This window comes from Megachile rotundata, chromosome 13, assembly GCF_050947335.1.
Source record: "Megachile rotundata isolate GNS110a chromosome 13, iyMegRotu1, whole genome shotgun sequence".
In the NCBI taxonomy this organism is placed as follows: Eukaryota; Metazoa; Arthropoda; class Insecta; order Hymenoptera; family Megachilidae; genus Megachile; species Megachile rotundata.
The window spans coordinates 6,645,541-6,670,016 of NC_134995.1; the positions used below are offsets into that span (position 1 = coordinate 6,645,541).

Consider the following 24,476-nt stretch of genomic DNA (forward strand, 5'->3'; position numbering starts at 1 on the left):
AAATTTAGGAAATTTAGAGAATATGGGGAATTTGGGAAATTTGAGGAATTTGGAAAATTTAGAGAATTTGAGGAATTCGGGGAATTTAAGAAATTTGGGAAATAAGGGAATTTGAGTAATTTCGGGAATTTGAGGAATTTGTGGAATTTCGGAAATTCAGTAAATTTAGGGAATTTAAGGAATTTAAGGAATTTAAGGAATTTAGAGAATTTAAGGAATTTGAAAAATTTGGAAAATTTAGAGAATTTGAGGAATTTGGGGAATTTAAGAAATTTGGGAAATGAAGGAATTTGAGTAATTTAGAGAATTTGTGGAATTTCGGAAATTTGAGGAATTTGGGAAATTTAGTAAATTCAGTAAATGTAGGGAATTTAAGGAATTTGAGGAATTTGGGGTATTTAGGGAATTTGGAGAATTTGGAAAATTTAGGGAATTTGGAAAATTTGAAAATTTTAGAAGTCTATAATTTTGAAACTTAATGGTAAAGTGAACATTTTGAATATCTCCAAATCCAAAAACTAGAATTGAAAAGTTTGTGAAAATTAAAAAAAAAGACCTTGAAACTATCCAACTTCAATTTGTACCTTTTAAAATCTGAGAACTCAAGCATTCGATATAACGTAAAAAGGTATAAATTTAAATTATAATAGTAAAACAATTTAATTTCGCTGCTGGAATATCTGGTACACGTATAAAGAAGTAGTTGCTATTTAATACTTCTTAACCCCCCCGTAAACTGGAAGACTACAAAGTTCACAAACAAAGCTGTTCAAACTTTTCCTCTTTGATGTAGCGCATACTTTTCAACTACCTTTGAGAAATTTTATTCTTTTCTCCTCGTGAAAAATAAAAGAATGAAATAATATTATGGCTTAGCGAGAGATTTCAGCAGTATCGTCTTAAGAAATCAGATAAGTCTTACAAATTTATATTATTTACATAAAAAGACATTAATGATTTCAATATTTTATTTAACTTGAATTTACTTATAAACTTATAAGCATTTTATGCCAATATGTACCTATGTTATTAGACGTTAGATATATGTATGTACTTTTATATGTGTACGTTATATGTAATTTTATTTTTATATGTAATAAGTAACATACATTGACATATGCGTTAATGAAACACATGTTAATGAAATTCGAATATTTCATTGTACTAATGAAATTCGGGTTCACAATTTGAATATGTTGAATATCGATGAATTCGAGTTTGAAATTCTATAAGTACAAGCATATGTATGCATAAGTATAATATGTAATATACATGTGACACATATGTGTGACATATAGCGATTTCCTCTTCCTACCTCACGGAGCTTCCATTGTATGCCAATATGTCTGCATACGCTTCTTGTCCACTGACGTAGTAGCTTCATTGTGTAGAAGAGTCGTACAAAATGAATATTACTACTTCTTTTATATTTTTATTTAATACAAGTATATTTAATTATGATAAATGATATTCTTTACATGTATCACCATGGTCCATTATGTGTTATGCCCCTTCTTCATAATTATAACACATGGAAGAGAAAAACAGAATCATTCTGAAAGCGGAAAAGATGCAAAAATTTTAATATTAAAATTATTCGACTTTTGAACCTGAATTCCTTCGATGTTCGAAGTACTCGAATTTTAAGATTGAATTTCACTGATATTGGAAGTATTCGAATTACAAGATTGAATTTCACTAATATTGCAAATATTCGAATTACAAGACTGAATTTCATATAAATTCGAAATACTCAAATTTCAAGTTTCAATTTCATTAATAATTATGTGTTCAAATTTACGATTCTAATATTCCCGAGGAAGGTTTAAGAAAGTACATGAAATTTCATAGCCATGGCAGAAATCAGGGAAACGTGACGCGGAGGGAAGAAGAGACGAGAGAGTAGAAGAAGAGCAAGCCAAAAGAGATATCTCGTGGCATCGATAGATAACTCCACCGTATCCATTCTCTATCCAAGTTTCGCATTTCCCTTAAAACTTGTACGGCTGCAATCGTAGGAAGCGCGATGGTGGAGGCCGAAAAAGAGAGCGAGCCAGAACTTTCTTCCCGCCATAGCTCACCGATTGACGGCCAACGCGTCACATAGGCGTAGGACCTTGAAAATCTTTATTTCAAACCTTTGAATTCTTTAATTTTCTCAATCCTATACTTCTATATTTCCGTATTTTTGGTTCAAAGTTTCGGTACTTTTGTGCTGAAAAGCTTTTGTATATTTATGGTGCAAAATTTCTGTAATTTTACGATTCAAAATTTCTATACTTTTGGGGTTCAAAATATCCGCACTTTTGGTTCAAAATTTCTCTATCTTTACTGTGCAAAATTTCTATGTATAGTTTTATCGTTAAAAAATTCTGTATTTTTGTGGTTTAGAATTTCTATATTTTAATGACTCAATATTTCTGTATACCTATTTTCTATTTTCATGTGTTAAAATTTTTGTATTCTTACACCTCAAAGTTTGAGTACTTTTTTCATTAAAAAATTCTGGGTTTCTACATTTCCAAATTCCCAGATTTAGTAAAGGTATACTTAAATTTGCAGGTCCTTGGTACCTAAATTTACAGATGACTAAATTCTTAATCCTCTAACTTATAACAAAATCCACTACCTTCAACCTTAACATCCCTTATAATCACTACTTCTAATTACTCAATAATCTGTCTAATAAACGATAATCCTCAAATGAATCATCTACATTTTCCCATAAAGCAATCTAACATTCACGTTTCCCTGTTACGATTCGTCCCTTTCCTACTTCTCCAAACCCCTTCGTTTGATCACCACCTCTTCTTTTGCGTTTCCATAATTGTTCCGAGGAGCCTTTCAAACGTCCCGATAGATAATTCATTAAAACTGTAGAAAGTTATCTGGTGGTGACGTCGATTCCACTGCCGAAATTCAAACCTATCTCCCGGGAGGTACTTCCGGTTGTGCTCTAATGTTTGCAGAAACTCTCAGGCGGTATTTTGCGTTTAATAGGATCGAATGGAAATTGCCGATCTCGGGCTAATAAAAACGCTACTAATGAATTCCTTTCTGCTATTATGAAGGTACCCTTTTATTTTAGGGTAAAAATCCATCAAATTTTCATCGCGCATGACGTTGCTTTCATTCAAACCTTCCCTTTGTGTACACCCCTATCATTTTTCATTAATGGTACTTTCAAGTAGTAAATTTTATTAAGTTTAATTAAGTGACGCTCTGATAGGTATTGGTACGATTTTGATAGTTCGTGTGTATTCATGTGATTACTCAGTTAAGGGTAGCTGCTGTTAATATATTATGTCGGGGTTTCATTATGTAGGTGATGTATTAATATCCAGTAGTTGATATACTAAAATTTAATACTCAATATTAATATGCAGTAGATATGTCAAGATGTACTAACATGTGGTACATGATATATCAAGATGCATTAATATGCAGTAGTTGGTATATTAAAATATATTAATCAATATTAATATACAATAGACATGTCAAGGTGTATTAATATGCAGTAGTTGATATACTAAAATTTAATACTTAATATTAATATGCAGTAGATATGTCAAGATGTACTAACATGTGGTACATGATATATCAAGATGCATTAATATGCAGTAGTTGGTATATTAAAATATATTAATCAATATTAATATACAATAGATATGTCAAGATGTATTAATATGCAGTAGTTGATATACTAAAATGTCTATTAGTTTACAGTATATAATATGTTAACATGTATTAATTAAGACATACTAATACACACTAGATAATATATAGATAATATTAAGATATGCACACATATTAACACATATTAGAGTAGTAAATAACATGTTACTATAAATGATAAAAAATGTATTAATATACATAACGTACTCAGCAATGAGAACAAAATAAAATGCATTTTCTATTAACAAATAATATATCACCATCTTATGATTTCATGAGGCCAGATAATTTCATTAACTGACATATGATATTTCTGACTTATCCACCCACTTAAATAAAATTTATTTTTATAAGCTCTAAAGCAGACGTTGAACAAACCTCCAGAATATAAAAAAGTAATAAATATGTGCGTGTTTCTGTCACGTTTAATATGTTTATGTTACCGCAAACTTTGCGTGTATGTAAATTTCCTACGTGTTAAGCAAATTATTGGTCACTAATAATTTTTCTACGACTGCATTGTACATCAATTATGTTATAGCACTTGTTATTTTCGAGTTACCCCTGCATATAAATTATTTTATGATATACGGTGTAATTAAGAAACATATGATGTAGATAATTAGCGTGATTTAAGGGGTACAGAAATTATCAGAATGTGATTGTGAGAATTATAACAACTACAGTACATCGAATTAGTATGTCAGTTCATTTAACTTCTTGAAAAGATAGCAAATCATTTTTGTTTCAGATTTTAACTAGTGTTGTAGTATAAAATAAATGCAGGGGTGATAGGGAAAATATTTTTATGAATTACAAATGAGTTGACTTTATTTAATAATGCGTAATATTATTTAATATTAGTAATATACTCAAAACTGAAATCGTATATCTGTTTTATCATGTCATATATTGCATACAGTGTCATATTGCATATGTGTAATATCATATTGTATCACATTGTATATTTTGAGGAATTATTTGTTCTCCATTTTCGGCACTTCGTAAATAAATTATTATGTGTTAATTTCAAGCACTTCCGTAAGAATTAAAATTGATTTCGAGGGAATAAATAAAATATCAAACGAAATTGAATGCACTCAAATGAAATTGTATACAGAATAATTAATTTAAATTAATTACCAACTAATAGTGCATGATTAAATTAAAAAATATTTAAGTATGGTAAAAATGTTTAATTATTTCTGTTATAACTTCTTCTAATTAAATGAAACAAATATTCATGCATTAATTATATAGTATCAAAACTTAGCCGCGTTATTCGACAAAATTCTGTATTCTTTTGCACGAAAACATTTTAGATGGCTACACCACGGTCTTCCAAACATTCATTAATATTCACAGCGCGATGCGGTCCGTTTTTCGGCGCGATGTTACAAGGAAAGAGATATGACCACCCGCGGGAATTATTGTATTCCCGTAGCTTTAGAAGCGTGAGCGTGAAACCCATGAGAATTCCTCGAGAAAAAGGAGTCAAGGAGAATACGGGCCACGGTTGAAAACTGAGAAGAGCTTTTCAAAGCGCTATGTCAACTGACACAAGACAACAAAAATTGGTGTTTTAAAAAATTTCCTGTGATGAACATTCTTTTATCCATATTTCAGACTTTTTCTTAATGTTTACTATAGAATGTCTTGAATTTTAGACTTGAAATTAGTATAGATTTTAATTTTAAACTTTGCAATTATTCAATTGTCCAATTTTATGGATTTTCACACTTTCAGTTGTTAAACTTCTGAATTTTTCAACTTCTCAATTTTTCAATTTTTCAATTTTTCAATTTTTCAATTTTTCAATTTTTCAATTTTTCAATTTTTCAATTTTTCAATTTTTCAATTTTTCAATTTTTCAATTTTTCAATTTTTCAATTTTTCAATTCTTTAAAATTCTTCACATTTTCAATTTTTCAATTTTTCAATTTCTCAATTCTTTAAAATTCTTCACGTTTTCAAATTTTAAATGTTTTGTCTCTCAATTTTTCAATTTTTTAATTCTTCAATTTTTTAATTTCTCAATGTTGATAATTTTCACACTTCTAAATTACCAAATTCCTCTAGTGTAATGCTTGAATATAAATAAAGATAAAAAGCAGAAGAAAATATTAATGTGAAATTGCAGAAAATTATCGGAAAATAATTGACTCAACAAGAAAGAAAATGTCATATATGTAAAAGCAATTCAAGTTGATTGGTTTAGTTTTTTTAGTATGAAGGTTTATTATGGGAAAAATAATTAAAAATAAATCGAGAGTTTTTTGCCACCTGTATCGTTTTTCTAATAAAGTGAAGTTTAAATATTTAAATATATCTAGCGGTCGTTGCTCTGCATAAAAGAAACGTATAATATATATTTGACTTCATTATCCACTTACTTACGTGTATAGATGTATGTATCATAGTCTATAGACTACTTAATTATCGCCGCGACTGTTTCATTTGAATTTTTTATAAGAATGTGCCGTCTGGTCACTCGTACGATATTTACAGAGTTAAATATATCTTTGTAACGTCCGTCGTTAATATTACTAAAAAATGTTACATTTATTAAAATTTGCAAATAATATTAAAAAATAGTGAGTTTTAATGTAGGTCGAATTATGAAGCTAAAATTTGAAACTGTTTTCGAGTTTTGGAGTTCGTTAAATATCAAGTTTTTTAAACTTTGTAAATTAAGAATTGTTGCTGTTTGAGATTTTAGCACTTTGAGTCCTAGAAAATTTAGTAATATTGAAGATAGACAACTTTGAAAATTGAAAATTTTAAGACATGGGAGTTCCACTTTTTAAGAGGTTGATACACAAAATTTTAGGGGAGTGAAATTAACAAATTTGGAGATTGATAATTACAAATATTTTAAATTAATTCAAATATTTAATTTTGTAATTTCTGATCCAAAATTTCCTTGTCTCTGGATCTTCAAGACTTTCAAACCTTGGATTTGTAGAATTCTAAAGTCTTCAGATTTAGGAAGTCTGAAACTTTGAAATATTTTTGCATCAAACACCAAATCACAAAAACTACCAAAATAACACAGTAATTTTTTTATTCGCTTCCTTTTTAAAATTCGCATCGCAAGTAGATACTTCACGAAAAAATTACCATCTCCAGAAGTGGTACAATAAAAGTTTGAAAAGTCCAGTTCCAAAGTAACATTGCTTGTTAGTATTCAACAAACTAAGCTATTCGTTCAAAAACACTTCCACAGTACTATTTCAGTAAATACACGAGTTGGCCACTTTCCTATTTCTTGGTGTAGTATAGACACGACCCTTCTCGTCAACAAGCCAACATCAGGCGTCTGCTGCAATAAGATGGTTCGATCACTTGGCATCGTCAACCATGAAGACAATTGCATACCGTCGAAAAGTTTGAGAAGCTCTGATATAGGGGTTAAGGGTAAGGAGAACAGTTGTTTGTAGATTCGAGGGTCGAGGAAAGCTTGAACAAGATGGTTGGGGTTGCGAGAAACAGATCTCATAAAATCAGAGATTGAAATTTATTTCAATTGGTAATTAATCTCCAATAATAATTTTTACCGCAAATACCTTCATAATTCTTTTTATTTAAACAGTTATTAGATTTATACAGAATATACTCCTCGAGTTAGAGAACGATTGCCGCCATTTTGTAGACTGCCGCCATTTTGCAGAATGCCGCCATGCAGCAGAATGGCGCGAAATTTGAATCGTAAATAATAGTGCACGTTGCTGAGCGACAAATTGAGTAATAAATTTTGTTAAACATATATTATAATTTTTATAAAAGCAACTAAATATTAAATATTGACTATTACTAATATTACTTATAATTATAGTTACTAGTATAACTAAATATTAAATCAAAATTAGAAAAACTTGATCAATATATATGTGATTTTATTTTAATTTCTTGCAGCTTGAAAGTAAGCAATTAGAACACATTTGTTATATTGTTTGTTTATTGTGTTGTTGTTTATCATTTAAGTATTATTGTATTTCAATTTACTATTCTATAAATTCATTTTATTAATTCATGTACTGCACTATAAATTTGTATTAATGATTCATGTGCTGTGCTATAAATTCATATTAATAATTTGACTATTTATTAAATTTATTAAATGTATTACAAATTAATATCAATAATCCTTCTATTATATTCTATTATACTACGATATTATATAGTTTATTTTTGCGATTTTTTTAAAACTTCTTGATTATTAAAAAGAGGAACCACTATCCACTATGAAAAGCAATCCTCAAACCGAACCCAACTTTAGTCCCACAATATTTCGAAAATATCGCAGTTGTATTCTAGCTATATGAGAGAGCTCGGTAAATCGTGGGTTGCCATCGAAGATGGCCTCCGTGGAGGAAGATGGGGTAGATCCAGACTCCGTCTCCTGTATTAAGCTGGCCCGAGCGAACTCTGCATGCCGATGAGCTTAATATACTTTACTTTGTCATAGTCTTGTACAGCCACCTTTCGCGAACAGCCTGCTGGGCCAACCTGACATGCGAGATCTTTGCATATCATTCAGAACGCAGACTTCACCTTCGATACCTCGCTATCGTAATTGTCAGTATACTCTTTCAATTTATGGAACACTGTTAGCTGGGTTTACGCGTTTAACGAAGCGAACGTGGTTCGGTTCGCGTGACGATGTTAGATCATTGTTAAAAATAATTTTTAGTAAGGTAGAACTGTACCTGGTCTGTGCTAGCTACTCGATAAGTAGGAAACACTTGTGCTTACCTGGAACAGAAAATAAAAATTTATTAATGAATTTTATTTATAATATCTTAAAAAAGATTTTTAATATCTTAATATCTTAAGAGAGACTCTTAATGAGCGATGTGAGTACCTTTCATATGTGAGAGATGTTTTATGGATAATTTATGCAATATAAAACTAGTAAATTTAAAACTGAAAACTTTATTTTCAATGATAAATAGAAAATATGTAATGAAACTTGAATTGTAACAAAATTCATAGTAATAGTTAAAATGATAACAAATGTACAGATCGGATGTTAACAAATGATGACAAATGTTTTATTCAAATAAGCACAAATATTATATTAAATTGAATCGTTTTGTATATTAACAATTATTAGTTATAGTTCATTTTTTATTTATTTTTCGTTCATGTAATTTTTCTGTTACAATGAAAAATAAAAAATTGAGTCAAATTTTGGTTTTGAACGTACTGAATGTACTCCCTAAAATTGTATAAACTAATTATTTTTTGTATCTTCAATATCATCGAAAATTTATACGTTGAACCTACGTGGAACATCCCGTACAGCAATACTTCTATGGATGAACACAATTGGCTTTATACCAATAATCAATAATTCTCATTATTATGAACGAAGGCCCCTTAGCATTTATATGTAGCTTCTAATAAAGTACTTTATGCTTTTTCTCTTATTAAAATAGCCTTTTCCATCATATTGCCTCTCACGGTATTACTCATTCATAAGTATACGTAATTGGTAGAACAAATAATGAACAAAGAATAATGTACGTTTCATAAAATATTTCAGGATAATCATAAAATTTTTTACCTTGTATCATTAATAAATTAGGAAGTAATTACAGGTGGGTATTTTAACGTCGTAATTGCGTGTCACACGCGGAAACCACCTGCAGATTAAAAGATAACTTGGGTTTGTAGTTTTAGGATTCCCTAAGGAAAACGGTGACGCAGAAGAAATTCAGTTAGTGAATTCAGAGATTTACCTTGAAAGTTTGAACATTTGGGGATTTTGAGTTTAAAAATTCAGAAACTTGTGAATTTGAGGTACAAATGGGGATTTGGGAAAATGGAAATTTAACAATTTCGAAATTTGGGTATTTGATGACAAATTTTTGGAATTAGAGACAGAAATTTGGAAATTTGAGACATTTGAAACTTTGGAGATTTGGAAGAATAAGAGTGGAAATTGTGAAAATTGAAAATTTGAAGATTTGGAAATTTGAGAAATTTGGAACTTTGCAGACTTGGAAAAATAAGAGTGGAAATTGTGAAAATTTAAGATTTGAAGATTTTGAAATTTGAGAAATTTGAGAAATTTGGAACTTTGAAGACTTGGAAGAATAAGAGTACAAACTTTGAAAATTGAAAATTGAAAATTTGAGAAATTTGGAAATTTGAGAAGTTCAGAACTTTAGACTTCACAAAATAAGAGTAGAAATTTTGAAAATTGAAAATTTGAGAAATTTGGAACTTTGGAGACTTGGAAAAATAACAAAAATTTTGAAAATTGAAAATTTGAAGATTCAGAAATTTAAGAACTTGCGAATTCGAAGATTTAGAAATTTGGGAAATTACAAATTTGAAGATTCAGAAATTTGACAAATTATAAATATGTAGATATGGAAATTTGGAAAACCAGAAATTTAAAAACTTAGAAAATAGCTTGAAAATTTGAAAAGTCAGTATTACAAAAACTTGAGTATTTCCAAATATGAATATTCACATATTCGAAAATCCCCTAAATTTGTAACCTCTGCATGCTTCTCAAATTAACAATTTACTAATTTGAAGATCATAAAATCCCACAACCTTAAAATTCCGTAACTCACCACTTCACACTCACAAAATTTGTCAAATGCAAAATTTCAAGAATTCTTCAAGTTCACATATGAAATCCCTCAAAACAAATACAAGTGATGATAAATTCCAACCCAATTCAAAAAAGCCTATATTGTTAGTAAGGAACATACTAACAAGAAAGAGTAAGAAAGAAAATACGAATATATTTATGGAGATACTTCAAGATAGACGAAATTAGAGGCGCAATTTAAAAGCAGGAGTTAAGGTCCGCGGATGACGCTATGAACTGCGACGTCTATCCTCTTTTTCGTACAAGAGATGGGTAAATGTAGTCCTGGCTCGCGTCATCGTGTAATATCGGCAAACTTTTAATCAGAAGCCCGAAGGCAACGGGGAAACTTTATTTTCTTCAATGACGGCCGGCGTAATGTCGAAAGATCAGGCAAAACAAAATGGAAATCAAGGCGGGCTATGGGGAAAATGGAAGACCAGCGGGCTACCTAGAAAATGGAATATCGCGCCGAGAACCAGGATAAAACGAGCACAATAAAGAGAAAGGGAAAATTTCGTTGAGTTTTAGAAGCAATAACTTTGGACCTCTTCAACTTCTTCTGCCTACGTTTCATACCTATTAGCCTACAAATTGCTAAAATCGCGGAGCTGCTTTCCCCAAGTGGCCAATTTATTCCCGTATTTGCCCTGGAATTGATCAAAGTTGGAAGACTAACTGATAACGGACATTTTCGTTGGAAATTGTGTAACATTTACATTCCGGGTACTTTACATTTTTTAGGTTTTATTTTTGGATTTTGATGTTTTGATATTTGGAGATTTGAATGTTTAGATATTGAGAGATTTGGAGATGTGGGGATTTAGAAATTTGGGAATTTGAGAATTTGGGGATTTGGAGATTTGGTGATTTAGGGATTTAGAAATTTGGGGATTTGGAGATTTGGGAGTTTAGGAATTTGGGGATTTGGAGATTTGGAGAGTTGGAGATTTGGGGTTTAGGAATTTGGGGATTTGAGAATTTGGGGCTTTGGAGATTTGAAGATTTGGTGATGGGGGAGTTTAGAAATTGGAGGATTTGGAGATTTGGAGACTTGGATATTTGGTGATTTATTGGTTTTAAAATATGAGGATTTCTAGATTTGGGAGTTTAGGAATTTGGAGATTTGGGGGTTTAGGAATTTGGGGATTTGAGAATTTAGGGCTTTGGAGACTTGAAGTTTTGGTGATTTTGGGGTTTAGAAATTTGGGGATTTGAGAATTTGAGGATTTGGAGATTTGGTGATTTAGAGATTTGAATATTTGGTGATTTATTGGTTTGAAAATAAGAAGATTTCAAGATTTGGAGATTTGGGGGTTTAGAAATTTGGGAATTTGAGAATTTGGAGAATGGAGATTTGGGAATTTGGGAATTTGGGAATTTGAGAATTTGGGGATTTGGAGATTTGGGAGATTTGGGAGTTTAGGAATTTGGGAATTTGAGAATTTGGGAATTTCGAGATTTGGAGGTTAGGATATTAAATGTTTGGGTGTTTAGCTACTTGAATATTTAGGTATTTAAGTTTATGAATATTTGAATGTTCAGGTATTTCAATAGTTAAGCATATAGCAATAAAATTTTAATTCAAATGATAAATATCACTTAGAAAATTTCAAATTTATGTATTTGCAAATATTCAATATTAAAAACATCAAATTTATATATTTTCAAATTTTCAAATTTATGATCTATTAAATTTCACACCTTCAAATTCAGAAATCTGTCAATAAGAAATTTTAAGATTTACTGATTTAAAGCCATAATCTTTAAATATTTCCAAGTTTGTTAAATTGAAAGTGTGAACATATGTACATTTGAAAACTTAGTAATTTTGAAATTTGGGAAGCTTAAAATCTAAATATTCAAGACTGTAATCATATGAAAATATAGAAATTGATAGATGTGCAAATTAAAAAATGTAAATGTTTTCAGTTTTTCAAGTCTTCCAGTTTTCAAACTTTTCAATTATTCAATTATTCAATTATTCAATTATTCAATTGTTCAATTGTTCAATTGTTCAATTGTTCAATTGTTCAATTGTTCAATTGTTCAATTGTTCAATTGTTCAATTGTTCAATTGTTCAATCGTTCAATTGTTCAATTGTTCAATTGTTCAATTGTTCAATTGTTCAATTGTTCAATTGTTCAACTGTTGAACTGTTCAATTGTTCAATTGTTCAATTGTTCAACTGATGAATTGTTCCATTATTCAATTATTGAATTGTTCCATTTGTCAATTTGTCAATTTGTCATGTTGTCATTTTGTCATTTTGTCATTTCGTCATTTTGTCAATTTCTCAATTACTCAATTATTCAATTATTCAATTTATACAAATTTTCGTACTTACATAAACAATTCGCATAAAATAATGTAAATCTATTATAATATAATAACAAATAACCATATTATAAGGCAATACCAACGTGCACATAAATACATAACATCGCCAATAAAAGAAATTTTGTCACATCCATACTTTTTCGTTGCAAAAAAACACCCGAGTTATTTATCGACCTTCGTATTTTCGAAGACCGCACTGTTAACTCCAGGTTAGCCTAAGTACACATCATACACCACCTTGAAATATGACGCAACTAATCGATTCGCGGGAGTAAAACGGTGTCAATTATGTACATGCAAATGTTTTATGGTAGGTGTGGCTTACTTCCATAGAATTTACAACGGCTCCCCGATTAATCGCTATGAGCGCGAAATAAGAGTGAAATTATTCGTGTGCCTGAAGCTCTGTGCTTCTTGATTCATTTCTTTGGTTAATTTACGTTTAAGGCTGACGTGAACGAAATTTATGGAACAACCTTAAACACCACCTTTCATTCCGTATACATTCATAATGCAGTAACGATGATTCTCTTCTCTTTTTCTCGACTAACGTAATCCATCTTACGTAATTAGCATACTTGGAAGAATGGATGATGACATTCTAAGCTCCCTTTTAATAAACATTTCTACTCTGTGTATTAATTCGAAAATTATTATTCATTCGTTAAGTTATATGTTTGGTAAATAAATAGAAGACATGTTTGGTGGTTTTAGTGTTTTTGGTTATTTTGGTAAGGTTTTTGAAATTGTGGTAAAATATTGAACGTGGAAAAATGAGAAAAAAATATTTAAAACAAATTCAAATGGATGACTGTATTTTTCACCAAATTACAGCTATTTAATTATTGACAATGTTCATTAAAAAAAAAATAATTATTATGGGACATAGTTTATATTAATATTAAAAAATTGATATGCAAAAGTCACGAACAATTTTTATAAAAATTCATTCATTCAAGAACAAAATTTTCAATTTACAAAATAACCTCAGTTATACCTCCACATGATATTTTCACAAGATTACAATAATTGAAAAACCAATAATTTTCACTAAAAAATTTAGTGACTAAAAAAAATTCAGTACATAAATATAAAAAATTCGTTCAGTGTAGAGAACAAAATTTACAACCCAAAATTAAGCTCAATTGCATTAAATGAATAACCGATATTAACTTAATATTTACCGATTTTAAATTTAATGCTATGCTATTTATTTTAAAAAGTCCATAAATGAAAATCGTTGTGAAACGTCGAAGTTCATCGATCTTTTGCTCGTGCAACGATCACTTCTAAACCTAAAATTACCCGACAATTGCAGCATTTTTGCAGCTGTCAGAGTAACGTTATCACCGATATGTTTGCGTTGGCACTGTACCTTTTAATTACGACACAAGGTATCCCGGTGCGTGCGGTCGACCGCAGGATACAGCGCCGTACGAGCTCACCAAGGTGCATTTTGTGGGCGTCCCGCTGGCTTTATAATAATTATACTTATTGTCCTCGCGTTACATTGCTGCTATAGGTGCACGTAGAGCACGCGAACACGCGAAGAACCACGCATGGCGTCCCGACGTGTCGCCGTCTCGGTTCTTGCGAACGTAACTACGTGTCGCCATAGTTCAATTCGATGTGGGAACACTTGCGACACGGTAGTAACTATGTTACAGTCATCGCTGCTTTGAAAATCGCGTGGTGTCGCCGTGCGAGTGTGCTTTCGTGACTCAAATAACGCGTTCCCAACCTTTCCCTTTTGATATTTGAACGAGGGTTGGAAAAATATTGGGTACTGTCGTGTCTCGTGGAGCTGGAAATTGGAAGATGGCAGATGTTTGATGATGTTATGGTTTTGTGAAATAGACGGATTGTTAGAATATGGTATTATAGGGAAATAATGAGGGGTTGTAGGAAAACGGAGGAAAAAAAAGTTAAGGGTGGCTTTTAGATTTTTGGATGCATTTCTTTTGTAATTAATGATTTAAATATTTCTATCTTAAGAAATTTATGAATTTTACTTTTATTGAGGAGAAAATGCAAGGTTGTCGAATTTTGAAGTTTCTGAGTTCCAGAATTTTTATATAATTTTTATGTTGGAAATGTAAAAGTGCAGAAGTTTAAAAATTTAATTATTTTTAACAATTTAATAATATAGTAATATAGTAATGTAATAAATCTGCACTTTTTTTGATTTAGTGATTTTGTCATTTTCACATTTTGTCTTTGTATTATTTAATACTTTGGTAATTTAGCAATTTAGAAATTTAGTGATTTAGTACTTTAGTAATTTAGTAATTTAATAATTTAGTAATTTAGTAATTTAGTAATTTAGTAATTTAGTAATTTAGTAATTTAGTAATTCAGGAATCTAGTAATTTAGGAATCTAGTAATTTAGGAATCTAGTAATCTAGTAATCTAGTAATCTAGTAATCTAGTAATCTAGTAATCTAGTAATCTAGTAATCTAGTAATCTAGTAATCTAGTAATCTAGTAATCTAGTAATTGAGTAATCTTGTAATTTAGTAATTCAGTAATCTAGTAATTTAATAATCTAATAATCCACTAATCTTGTAATTTTGTAATCCAATAATCTAATAATTTAATAATCTAGTGATTTAATACTGTAATAGCCTAGTGATGTAGAAATCTAGTGATTTAGTGTTCTAGTCATGTAGGGATCTAATAATTTACTAATCTAGTGATCTACTGATTTAGTAGTACTGTGATTGAAGAATTCAGAAATTTAAAAATATAGAATCATAAAAATCTCACTTCCCACATTTCCATCTTGTTTTTGTTTATTTCCAACATAAATAAAAATAGTTGTACCACATTATCACATGACATATTGCTATTTGATACAAACAACTATACTTATTACAATTACACATTACATACTTATTACAGTACATTTGTATTAACAACACGATATCAAACGTTAAACAAACTTGTGACTCCATTACTAAGCAATCTCACCACAATTTTTTTATAAATACACTGCACGATAAAATTACAAAGTAATTTCCCTCTCTATAATATTTTATTACACAAATACTGCAATTATACTAATCGTCGTAATTTTCCACAAACACAATAATAAACAGTACATATCGAAAAAGTACGAAACCCAAGAAACAATACCGTAATTAAACAAAAATTGCTACAAAAACAAAGTTTCCCGTGAAATTCGACGACGTACCCTCGAGCGAACAGTTTACTCTAAAAACAGTCTCGAATTATTTTGTTCTCCGTTTCTTTTGTGCGCGTTGAGTGCTCTCCTTGAAAGCTCGTAAGTTTACAAGAAGAACCGGGGTATTATCCTAGTAAATTTCGCGGTATATAAAAGGCGTAGCGTGCGCTGTTTGCCCCCAGGGATATTGGAAACATCGCGGTACCGGTTATATATCACCCTAGTATAAAACTAGCGTGCAGTGCTTAAGAGCACTCGGATAAGTGCGTTCAAAAATGCACGATACACTTTTCGCTTCGAAAGGGGGTGCAGGTGCGAGCTGCAGGGGGATGTTAGCTATCGTTTACGCAGGCGAAACCATAAACCTCGAATTTAAGTCATATCCCCGGTCGGAATGACCCGGATGAACCGGAATGCGATGCCGGTACGTGTTCCACGATTTACACAGGCATTACCATTGCAAAGGTAATGCCATAAATTAGAAATACTGTAACCACGCTTTCGTACACAAGCGGAGATATGAATCAGTAAGATCTTTAATCGTGGTCGGCGGAACTGCAAACTGGACGTCTCCCTAAATCTACCGGAATTACGCTGTTTTTATTTTATTTCGTTCTCCATTTTTTTCGTTTTCGGGGGAAACTTGCCGCCCCCGACATTCCCTCTGTTGCGCCACGTTGCTCTTTTGTTCGGCTTCAGTTTTTTGTGCAGTTGCTGCAGTTAGATAACGGGAGCACGCAATTTATCTGGGAATCCTTTTTATTCTATATTTCGAGGGATCCACCTGGAAAAACTAGCTGTCGGACGTGACTGATTATCCCGCGATTACCGAAACGCCTGCCCATCTCGGCCGTGTTGCGGACATTTTTTTCGATACGGAACGTACGGAATAATGGAATTCTGCGATATTGAATTGCGGTGAACGTAGACAAATGGCTGATGAGGGAACCCTATCTACGGTAAGCGTAGAGTGTTCAGAAACAAGATCTATTCAATATTTATGTGGAACGACAGTATTAAGTGGTGTGCGATTGTTTACTGGTTTAAGATTAAGCGTTGAAAGATTAACTTTGAAATATAAATACTTTTGTTACCATTTTTTTGTACTTTTTAGACTCGTGTGTTTCTATGTTACTATCTAGCTTTTACTTTTTATGTTTATACAGGGTCACCACATTTTGCCATCTAGATTTGCGTCATTATTATTACTCAAATTATTATTATTACTCACTAGCATATGCCCCTCTCAAAATCATTCAATTACATCTGAAACATTGTTTGCTATGAGTAATAATAATGACGCAAATCTAGATGGCAAAATGTGGTGAGCCACCCTGTATAAATTTGAGTTCAAAAATATTTGTCGTGCCATCAAGTAAAATCTACTGAATATATTTTTACGAAATTTTGTACAGAACTTTATGTTCTTAGGGTATGTTTTGTGGTACTTAAAATTGAAAGCATCATAAAAATCACCTTAATCACAATTTTCCATAACATAATAGTAATTTAAGCACAAAGACCTGACTTATTCATTTCACCTTTTCACTGAAACAGTTAAAGGATTCGATGAAATCACTTTCCTCAGGAAAACCACCCTACTGAATTGTTATTTTCTCCCTACGCAACATAGCAAAAATTTCGACCTTACAAAAAGAATCTCAACCATAGGTCACCATTTGCATAATTACAGAAAAAAGTTTGCTCGCCAAGATTACACAGCAAAAGCCCAGTATCGCACGAACAGTATGATAATTATCTCGATGCGACAGATAAGATTAGCCCCGTTGTGTGTTTGCACGAATGCTTTATTTCCCGTTCGCTAATAGAGGGAACTATCGATCTGACACGGTGATTCGGTAATGGCCCGTTTCCCCGTCTTCCTGTGTAAAATTGCTTCTCCTCTTTTCCTTTGTACGTCCAACGGGAATATCGGCGAGTGGCTGAAATTATTCCCGAGCTTCTGCCGGGCCGTTTCGGGATCCTATTCTTCATTTAAAGTCGAAAGCAGTATTACCAGTCGCTCTCGAAAAAAAAGATACGTTACAGATTCAATTCTTTTCTCGCGGGGATATTCCGACCGCTGTTTTTTTTCGATTCGGAAGTTTCATTCTCGGTATTAGAGAACACGGATAAAACGAGAGAGAGAGAGAAAAGAATTTAAGCCATTTTGGATGGCGAGAGCTGCGAAGCATTAAAAGACTCATAAATTCACATTAGTGGGTGGTATTACTCAATTTTCGCGAAAACCTGTTACATAGCTTTTTGTTAACGGGCTTTCATCCCCCTCGTTCGTCGCCATTCATTGATGCACACTGTACCGGATAACGCTCTGCTATATCGCCCGCCTGTCTGTTCGCTGAAGCTCTTTTAATTGCACATTATAGCGTGTATGCTGATGCTCACCGACACGGGGATAAATATTCATAAATATTAGCGAACCGTTTTACGCAAACTTAACGAGTTTTTAATAAACTAGCAAATTAACGTTACGTGGTAACAGTTTGTTTCTATTTTAATTGTTGCAGTTTATGTCATATACCTAGAGGGACCCAGAGATCTTTCGTTTTTAATTTATATTTAGTTTCATGGAAAAAATTAGTAGCATATGCCAGGGTAATACTTATGATTTACTAACTTACAATAATAATTTTAGTAAATGAGTTAATAATTTTATTTTATTAATATTAATACTTTTGCAGTGTATTAATTTATTTATTAGTGATATTTGTGGATAATATTGCATCTGAACAGTTAGAAATTTGAAGATTTGATAATTTCATCATTTGGGGGATTTATGAATAATTAGAAAATTTGGTTGGATCAAGTTTTGAAGATTTCGAAATTTGGAATAACAGAAAAATAGAAATTTTTAAGTTTGAGGTTAACTAAAATTTCCAAATGAAAATTTGAGGTTATAGAAAAATTGAGAACCTTGTAGATTAGGAAATTTTGAGAATTTGATTCTAGGAAATATAGAAAGTAATTAAAATAAAATTTAGAAATAATAATAAAAGGGACCGACTCATGTTGCAAATGACTTACAAAAATTTCAATAATTCCACTAGTATCACCGTACAAAATACTCCAAACGCAGTTGAACAAATCGAACTCGTAACGTATGTACGCCCCCGCCGCATAATCCGCGAAAATTACCCCGCGCGAGTCAAATCGTTGTAGATCTCCTTATCGGATTTACGACGGTAATCGAAAAAAATTGCGAGTTGTAGTTGCGAATGGTCCGTCTAATTCTTTCGAGCACGCCCGAACGTTGGAATGGGGACTTTTAAAGAAGAAAATTTCGGGTTACCGAAGGAAGCGATACGTTGTGGCCACACCTGACGTTTACTAGACATTCTGATGTTATATATCACGTTCTGTTAATATTCAGTTTCGTTCTGTAAAACGTGCGCATGTAAGATTCTGTGACGGAGCACATAAGACATGCTGCACGCGTTGCTTTCATACAGGTCTGATATACAACGGGTGTATACTACTTTTTCTCTCTTAACACTGCCATAGTGAAGTTGAAAATTTTATTAGGTGTCAAGTTTAGGAAGGTTTTGCGTTCTGACAGGTCTTACGGAATATTTTCATAGTATTTATGTTTATTCTACACGTTTCATTTGATATTTTGCAGTAGGTTAAGTTACTAGACTATATTAAGTAGTTAATATCATTAACTAAATATTCACACATATATCATTTAATATAAGTAAATTTTAATAAAGAACAAACTGATTTCATGAATTTTGAACAGCTTCTCTAATGATATCGTCTTCGCAGCACTCACGATTCTGATAGTTAACATCTCGACAGCTAAAATCCTGACAGTTATAATCACGGCAGTTAACGTCCCAACAACTTAAAATTCGGACAGGTATAATTTTAATAACTGGAATCTCAACAGCTATAATCCCGATAACCTAAAACCCCAACAGCTATAATCTAAATAGGCAAAAATCCCGACAACCTAAAACCCCGATAGTTAAAATCCCGACAGACATAATGATCCTGCCAGTCTAAAATTCTGACAATCTAAAATCCCGAAAGTCAAAATCTCAACAGCTATAATTCCGACGTCCACAATCCTGATAACCTAAAATCCCAACAGTTAAAATCCCGACGCTATAAAATCCCTATAGTTAAAATCTCGACAGACAAAATTCTAATAACTAAAGTCCCGAGAGCCCAAAATCCTGATAATCTAAAGTCCCGAAAGCAAAAATATCGCAATTCCGACAACTAAAATCCCGACAGCTACAATCCTGACAACTTAAAATCCCAACAGCTAAAATTTCGATAACCTAAAATCTTAACAGCCCAAAATCCTGGCAATCTAAAATCCTGACAGCTAAAATCCCAATAGCCCAAAATCCTAACTGCCTAAAATACCGCCAGCTAAATTCACGATATCTTAAAATCCCGACAGCTATAATCCCGAATATACTCGTCGTCTACATCACAGTCGGGGTTTTAAATAGTGAATAGTGAATGTATCATTCTTCGAATACAAAGGATGGAACTATAATCTGAAAATGAAGTATAAACGAAGTATGAAATACAGTGTACATAATAAAGCCTAAATTCAAACAAAAACGAAACAGTTATTAAAAAGCCAGCCGTTTTAATTTCCATATTGATCAACACACATAGATTGCACACAAACCCCCGAGTTCCCCAAAACTCGTCCAATAAAAAAAAGTTCCGACTAAAGAAAAAAATCGATGCACTCCCACGTCCTATCTTATAAACGGCAGTTGTTAAAGCGGAGGTCGATAAAAAGCATAGCATAAAATTAACAAGTTCGAGCCATAAGAAAGGTGGAGCTAATCTGTCGCAATGTTCCCGATAGGGCGGTGTAGTTCATTTACCCGAATGCGGGTATCGATGGATAGCACGAATCGAGGAATGCATAATGCCCTGTAACGATAAGGTGTATCGAGGCACTTTCAGTTACAGAGAAGCCCCGGTACGAAGCGTGGGCGTCGGTGTGCTTATCGTCGGGCGGAGAGTTGCACCGTGGGGATTATAACTCGGCACGCAATGCGTCGAGAACGTGAATGTCCCTATGAACGAGCGAGCGAACACGCAGACCCGCTCTGCACGCACCCTGATCGACCGTCGTGTCATAATGCAGGCGAAACCATCGGACAGATAGGGCACGTTATGCCAACCGCATCCAGCCCGGATTCATTTGTAACGAGCCTTCTTTCTAGCCGCGTGCCCTCGCTGCTCGATGAATGAGATATTCCTTCGCGATCGCGTGCGTGCGGTGTATTGTGTGCGTTACGCTTTCTCGTGAGCCGGAGGCACGCGTAACGAGATCGCATTGTTATGTCGAGCAATAAAAATTATGCGGCGATATATTGCCGCCGTGGTAAGTACACGTCGGCTACGGTAACGATGTGGCTTTAATGTTCGTAAACAAAACGCGATACACCAAGCTCGTTCACAGAGTTGGAGTTCTCGTTTAGTCGACAGCTGGTCTGGTTTTTCTAGGGATGTGATAAATGAGGGAGAGATGGATTTTCGATCGTTCATTTTTAAGAATTTTGGGGCTTTCAATGATTTGGAGATGGGTTGACGATTTAGGGACATTTGAAGATTTGGGGATGGGTTGAGGATTTAGGGACATTTGAAGATTTGGGGATGGGTTGAGGATTTAGGGACATTTGAAGATTTGGGGGTGGGAGGAGGATTTGGGAACATGGGAATAAGGAGAATTTAGGAATTTAGCAATTTTTGGGATTTATGCGTTGAAGGATCTAGGGCTTTATGGATCTGGAGATTTATGGATCTGGAGATTTATAGATCTAGGGATTCATGGATCTAGGGATTCATGGATCTAGGGATTCATGGATCTAGGGATTCATGGATCTAGGGATTCATGGATCTAGGGATTCATGGATCTAGGGATTCATGGATCTAGGGATTCATGGATCTAGGGATTCATGGATCTAGGGATTCATGGATCTAGGGATTCGTGGATCTAGGGATTCATGGATCTAGGGATTCGTGAATCTTGGGATTCATGGCTCTAGGTATTAATGGATCTAGGGATTCATGGATCTAGGGATTCATGGATCTAGGGATTCATGGATCTAGGGATTCATGGATCTAGGGATTCATGGATCTAGGGATTCATGGATCTAGGGATTCATGGATCTAGGGATTCGTGAATCTTGGGATTCATGGCTCTAGGTATTAATGGATCTAGGTATTAATGGATCTAGGGATTCATGGATCTAGGGATTCATGGATCTAGGGATTCATGGATCTAGGGATTCGTGAATCTTGGGATTCATGGCTCTAGGTATTAATGGATCTAGGTATTAATGGATCTAGGGATTCATGGATCTAGGGATTCATGGATCTAGGCGTTCATGGATCTAAGCGTTCATGGATCTAGGGATTTACTGACGTGTGCGTCTAGGGATTTGGGAATCTTGAAATTTGAGAATGTGAATATTAGGAAGTTTAGATATTTAGAAATATGAGAATTTGACAATTTGAAGGTTTGGACTGTGAGAATTTAACAATTTGAAAATGTAAAAATTAGCGATTATGAAATCTTGAGATTTTGAGGATTTGAGTTCCTAAATTACCGAAATTTCAAATCCAGGAATTTTCGAATTTTCACCACTTCTAAGCTTGTACGTTTCTCAATTTCTAAATTTTTCTCAAGGCAAAATAATAAGTACCTTCATAGTAAAAAACATTTTTAGTGGTTGAGATCTTCAAATTTCCTGTATGCCTAGTATGTTATTCTCCTAAAGTATATCTGTTAAGCGTTAATCTTTAATCTTGCTTATCATTTTCATAATTGGTTCCATCCGTAAAATTCCGTACGCAACGAAGATACTACGTAAGCCGTAAGCATTACTTTTTGAATAGCATTTACGTTCCCGAGAGCATGCAAACGTTCAACTCTTTTTCGAAACGTGCCTTTCCGCGAAACCAGCAGGCACAGTGATGGGTTTGTATTTCATTATATATCACAACAACGTTTCATGTTTCTTCCCCTAACCGTGGCTGTTCCTCAGGATTATTTATTCGGCAGGTTTCCGCGGAATACGTAGTTCCGGCAAAACCGGATACCGCCTACGGTAATGCACCCGGTCCGACATGCTGTACGTAGGGGGAGCCGGGATGAAATAGGGCAAAAAGGACTGAATAAAACACGAAATAGCAGTTAACGAAGAAAAATACGCTGCTCCGCGGAACGCTGAATTATTCTCTCTGTCGCGAACTCAAAGCAGTCAGAACGCACTCGTGTACAGCCATCCGCAGATGGTACATTTTTCGATCGTAAAAACTTCCTTCTCTTTTTTATTCTCTCCATTACAAGACTGTTATACGCCGTATACAAGCTTTGAAATTGTACCTCGAAATTAATTTTATTCGAAATTTTCAGGTTTTTGCGGGATTTGGAAATTTGAGGATTTTAAGAATTTGGGGACTTTGAGGATTTTGAGGAATTTGAGGATTTTGGGGAATTTGGGAATTTCGGGGAATTTGGAGAATTTGACGAATTTGGTGAATTTGGGGGATTTGGGGAATTTCGAGAAATTGAGGAATTTGGGAAATTGGGGAGATTTGAGGAATTTGGGGAATTTGGAGAATTCGATGGATTTGAGGGATTTGGGGAATTTTTGAATTTGGGAATTTGGGAATTTGGTAATTTGAGAATTTAGGAATTCACAAATCCACAAATCCATAAATACCACAAACCCAAAAATCCAGAATTTTACAAATCCCCAAATCACCAAATTCCCAAATCCATAAATCTACAAATTACCAAAAGCACATACGCAAATTTACAATAAAAATATCTATATAATTGATATATTTAATAACGAAAATAAAATCCCCTTAAAATTTTCATTTCCCTTGCTCCTTTCCAATGCACGAACAACACCACTTGAATATTTGATTTGATATTATAATTAACATCGAGTGCTCTCGAACCAGGTCGTTTAAGTTTATGCTAAAGGTCAATTAAAGAGAAAGAGCTATTCGTTGACCCGCATAGCTTTCGATCTTCCGCTTTTAATTATTTCGTCTTCGCCCCTGGAAGACAAAGAATGCAAAGCAGTTTCATTATTCGCCGGCTGATTCCCGTTAAAACGCCGCCAGTTTTTCGCCGGGATTCATTATCCGGTGTGGACGGAATGAAAACGAATCGAGGCAACAATCGTCGAGGGTTGCTCTCCGCCATCGAGCTAACCTATACATTAAAAATCACAGCTACGAAATTCCACCTTTCATTTCCTTTCTTTTTTCGGGTACAATGTACACTTCCTTTCTGTAGAGATACATGTAATTTTCTATATATTTATTTTTGAAAATATTTTGGAAAAGTTATTATAATCCCAAGTTTCGAAATTCTTATGTTCTGAAATCTGACAATCATTAAATTTACGGATTGTACGAAATTACGAAATTTCTAAATTTCTAAATGCAAAAATTCCCAAATTCAAAAATCCCCAGATTCCTCAGATTCCTCAGATTTCCCAAATTCCCCAAACCCTTCAGATTCCCCAAATTTTCCAAATTCCCAAAATTCCTTAAATTTCCCAAATTCTTCAAATTACCCAATCACTAATCTCCGAAATCCCTAAATTCCCAAATCTCCCAAAAGTCCCTAAAATTCAACTAGTAT

General features: G+C 33.1%; 1 protein-coding gene across 4 annotated transcripts in view; it reads right to left on the reverse strand.

Moving 5' to 3' along the window:
• Positions 1-24,476, reverse strand: part of LOC143265637 (CUGBP Elav-like family member 5) — a 461,835-nt gene that overhangs the window by 163,960 nt on the left and 273,399 nt on the right. The window contains exon 3 of one of the 4 annotated variants that reach the window (XM_076538856.1): positions 7,130-8,430. The exons of 2 other annotated variants lie outside the window; for them this stretch is intronic. In XM_076538856.1, the coding sequence (XP_076394971.1) occupies positions 8,395-8,430 (36 nt within the window). In that variant the 3' untranslated portion in view covers positions 7,130-8,394. Of the gene's footprint in view, positions 1-7,129; positions 8,431-24,476 lie in introns of those variants that run through there. One more of the 4 variants, XR_013040277.1, reaches the window with a different exon arrangement.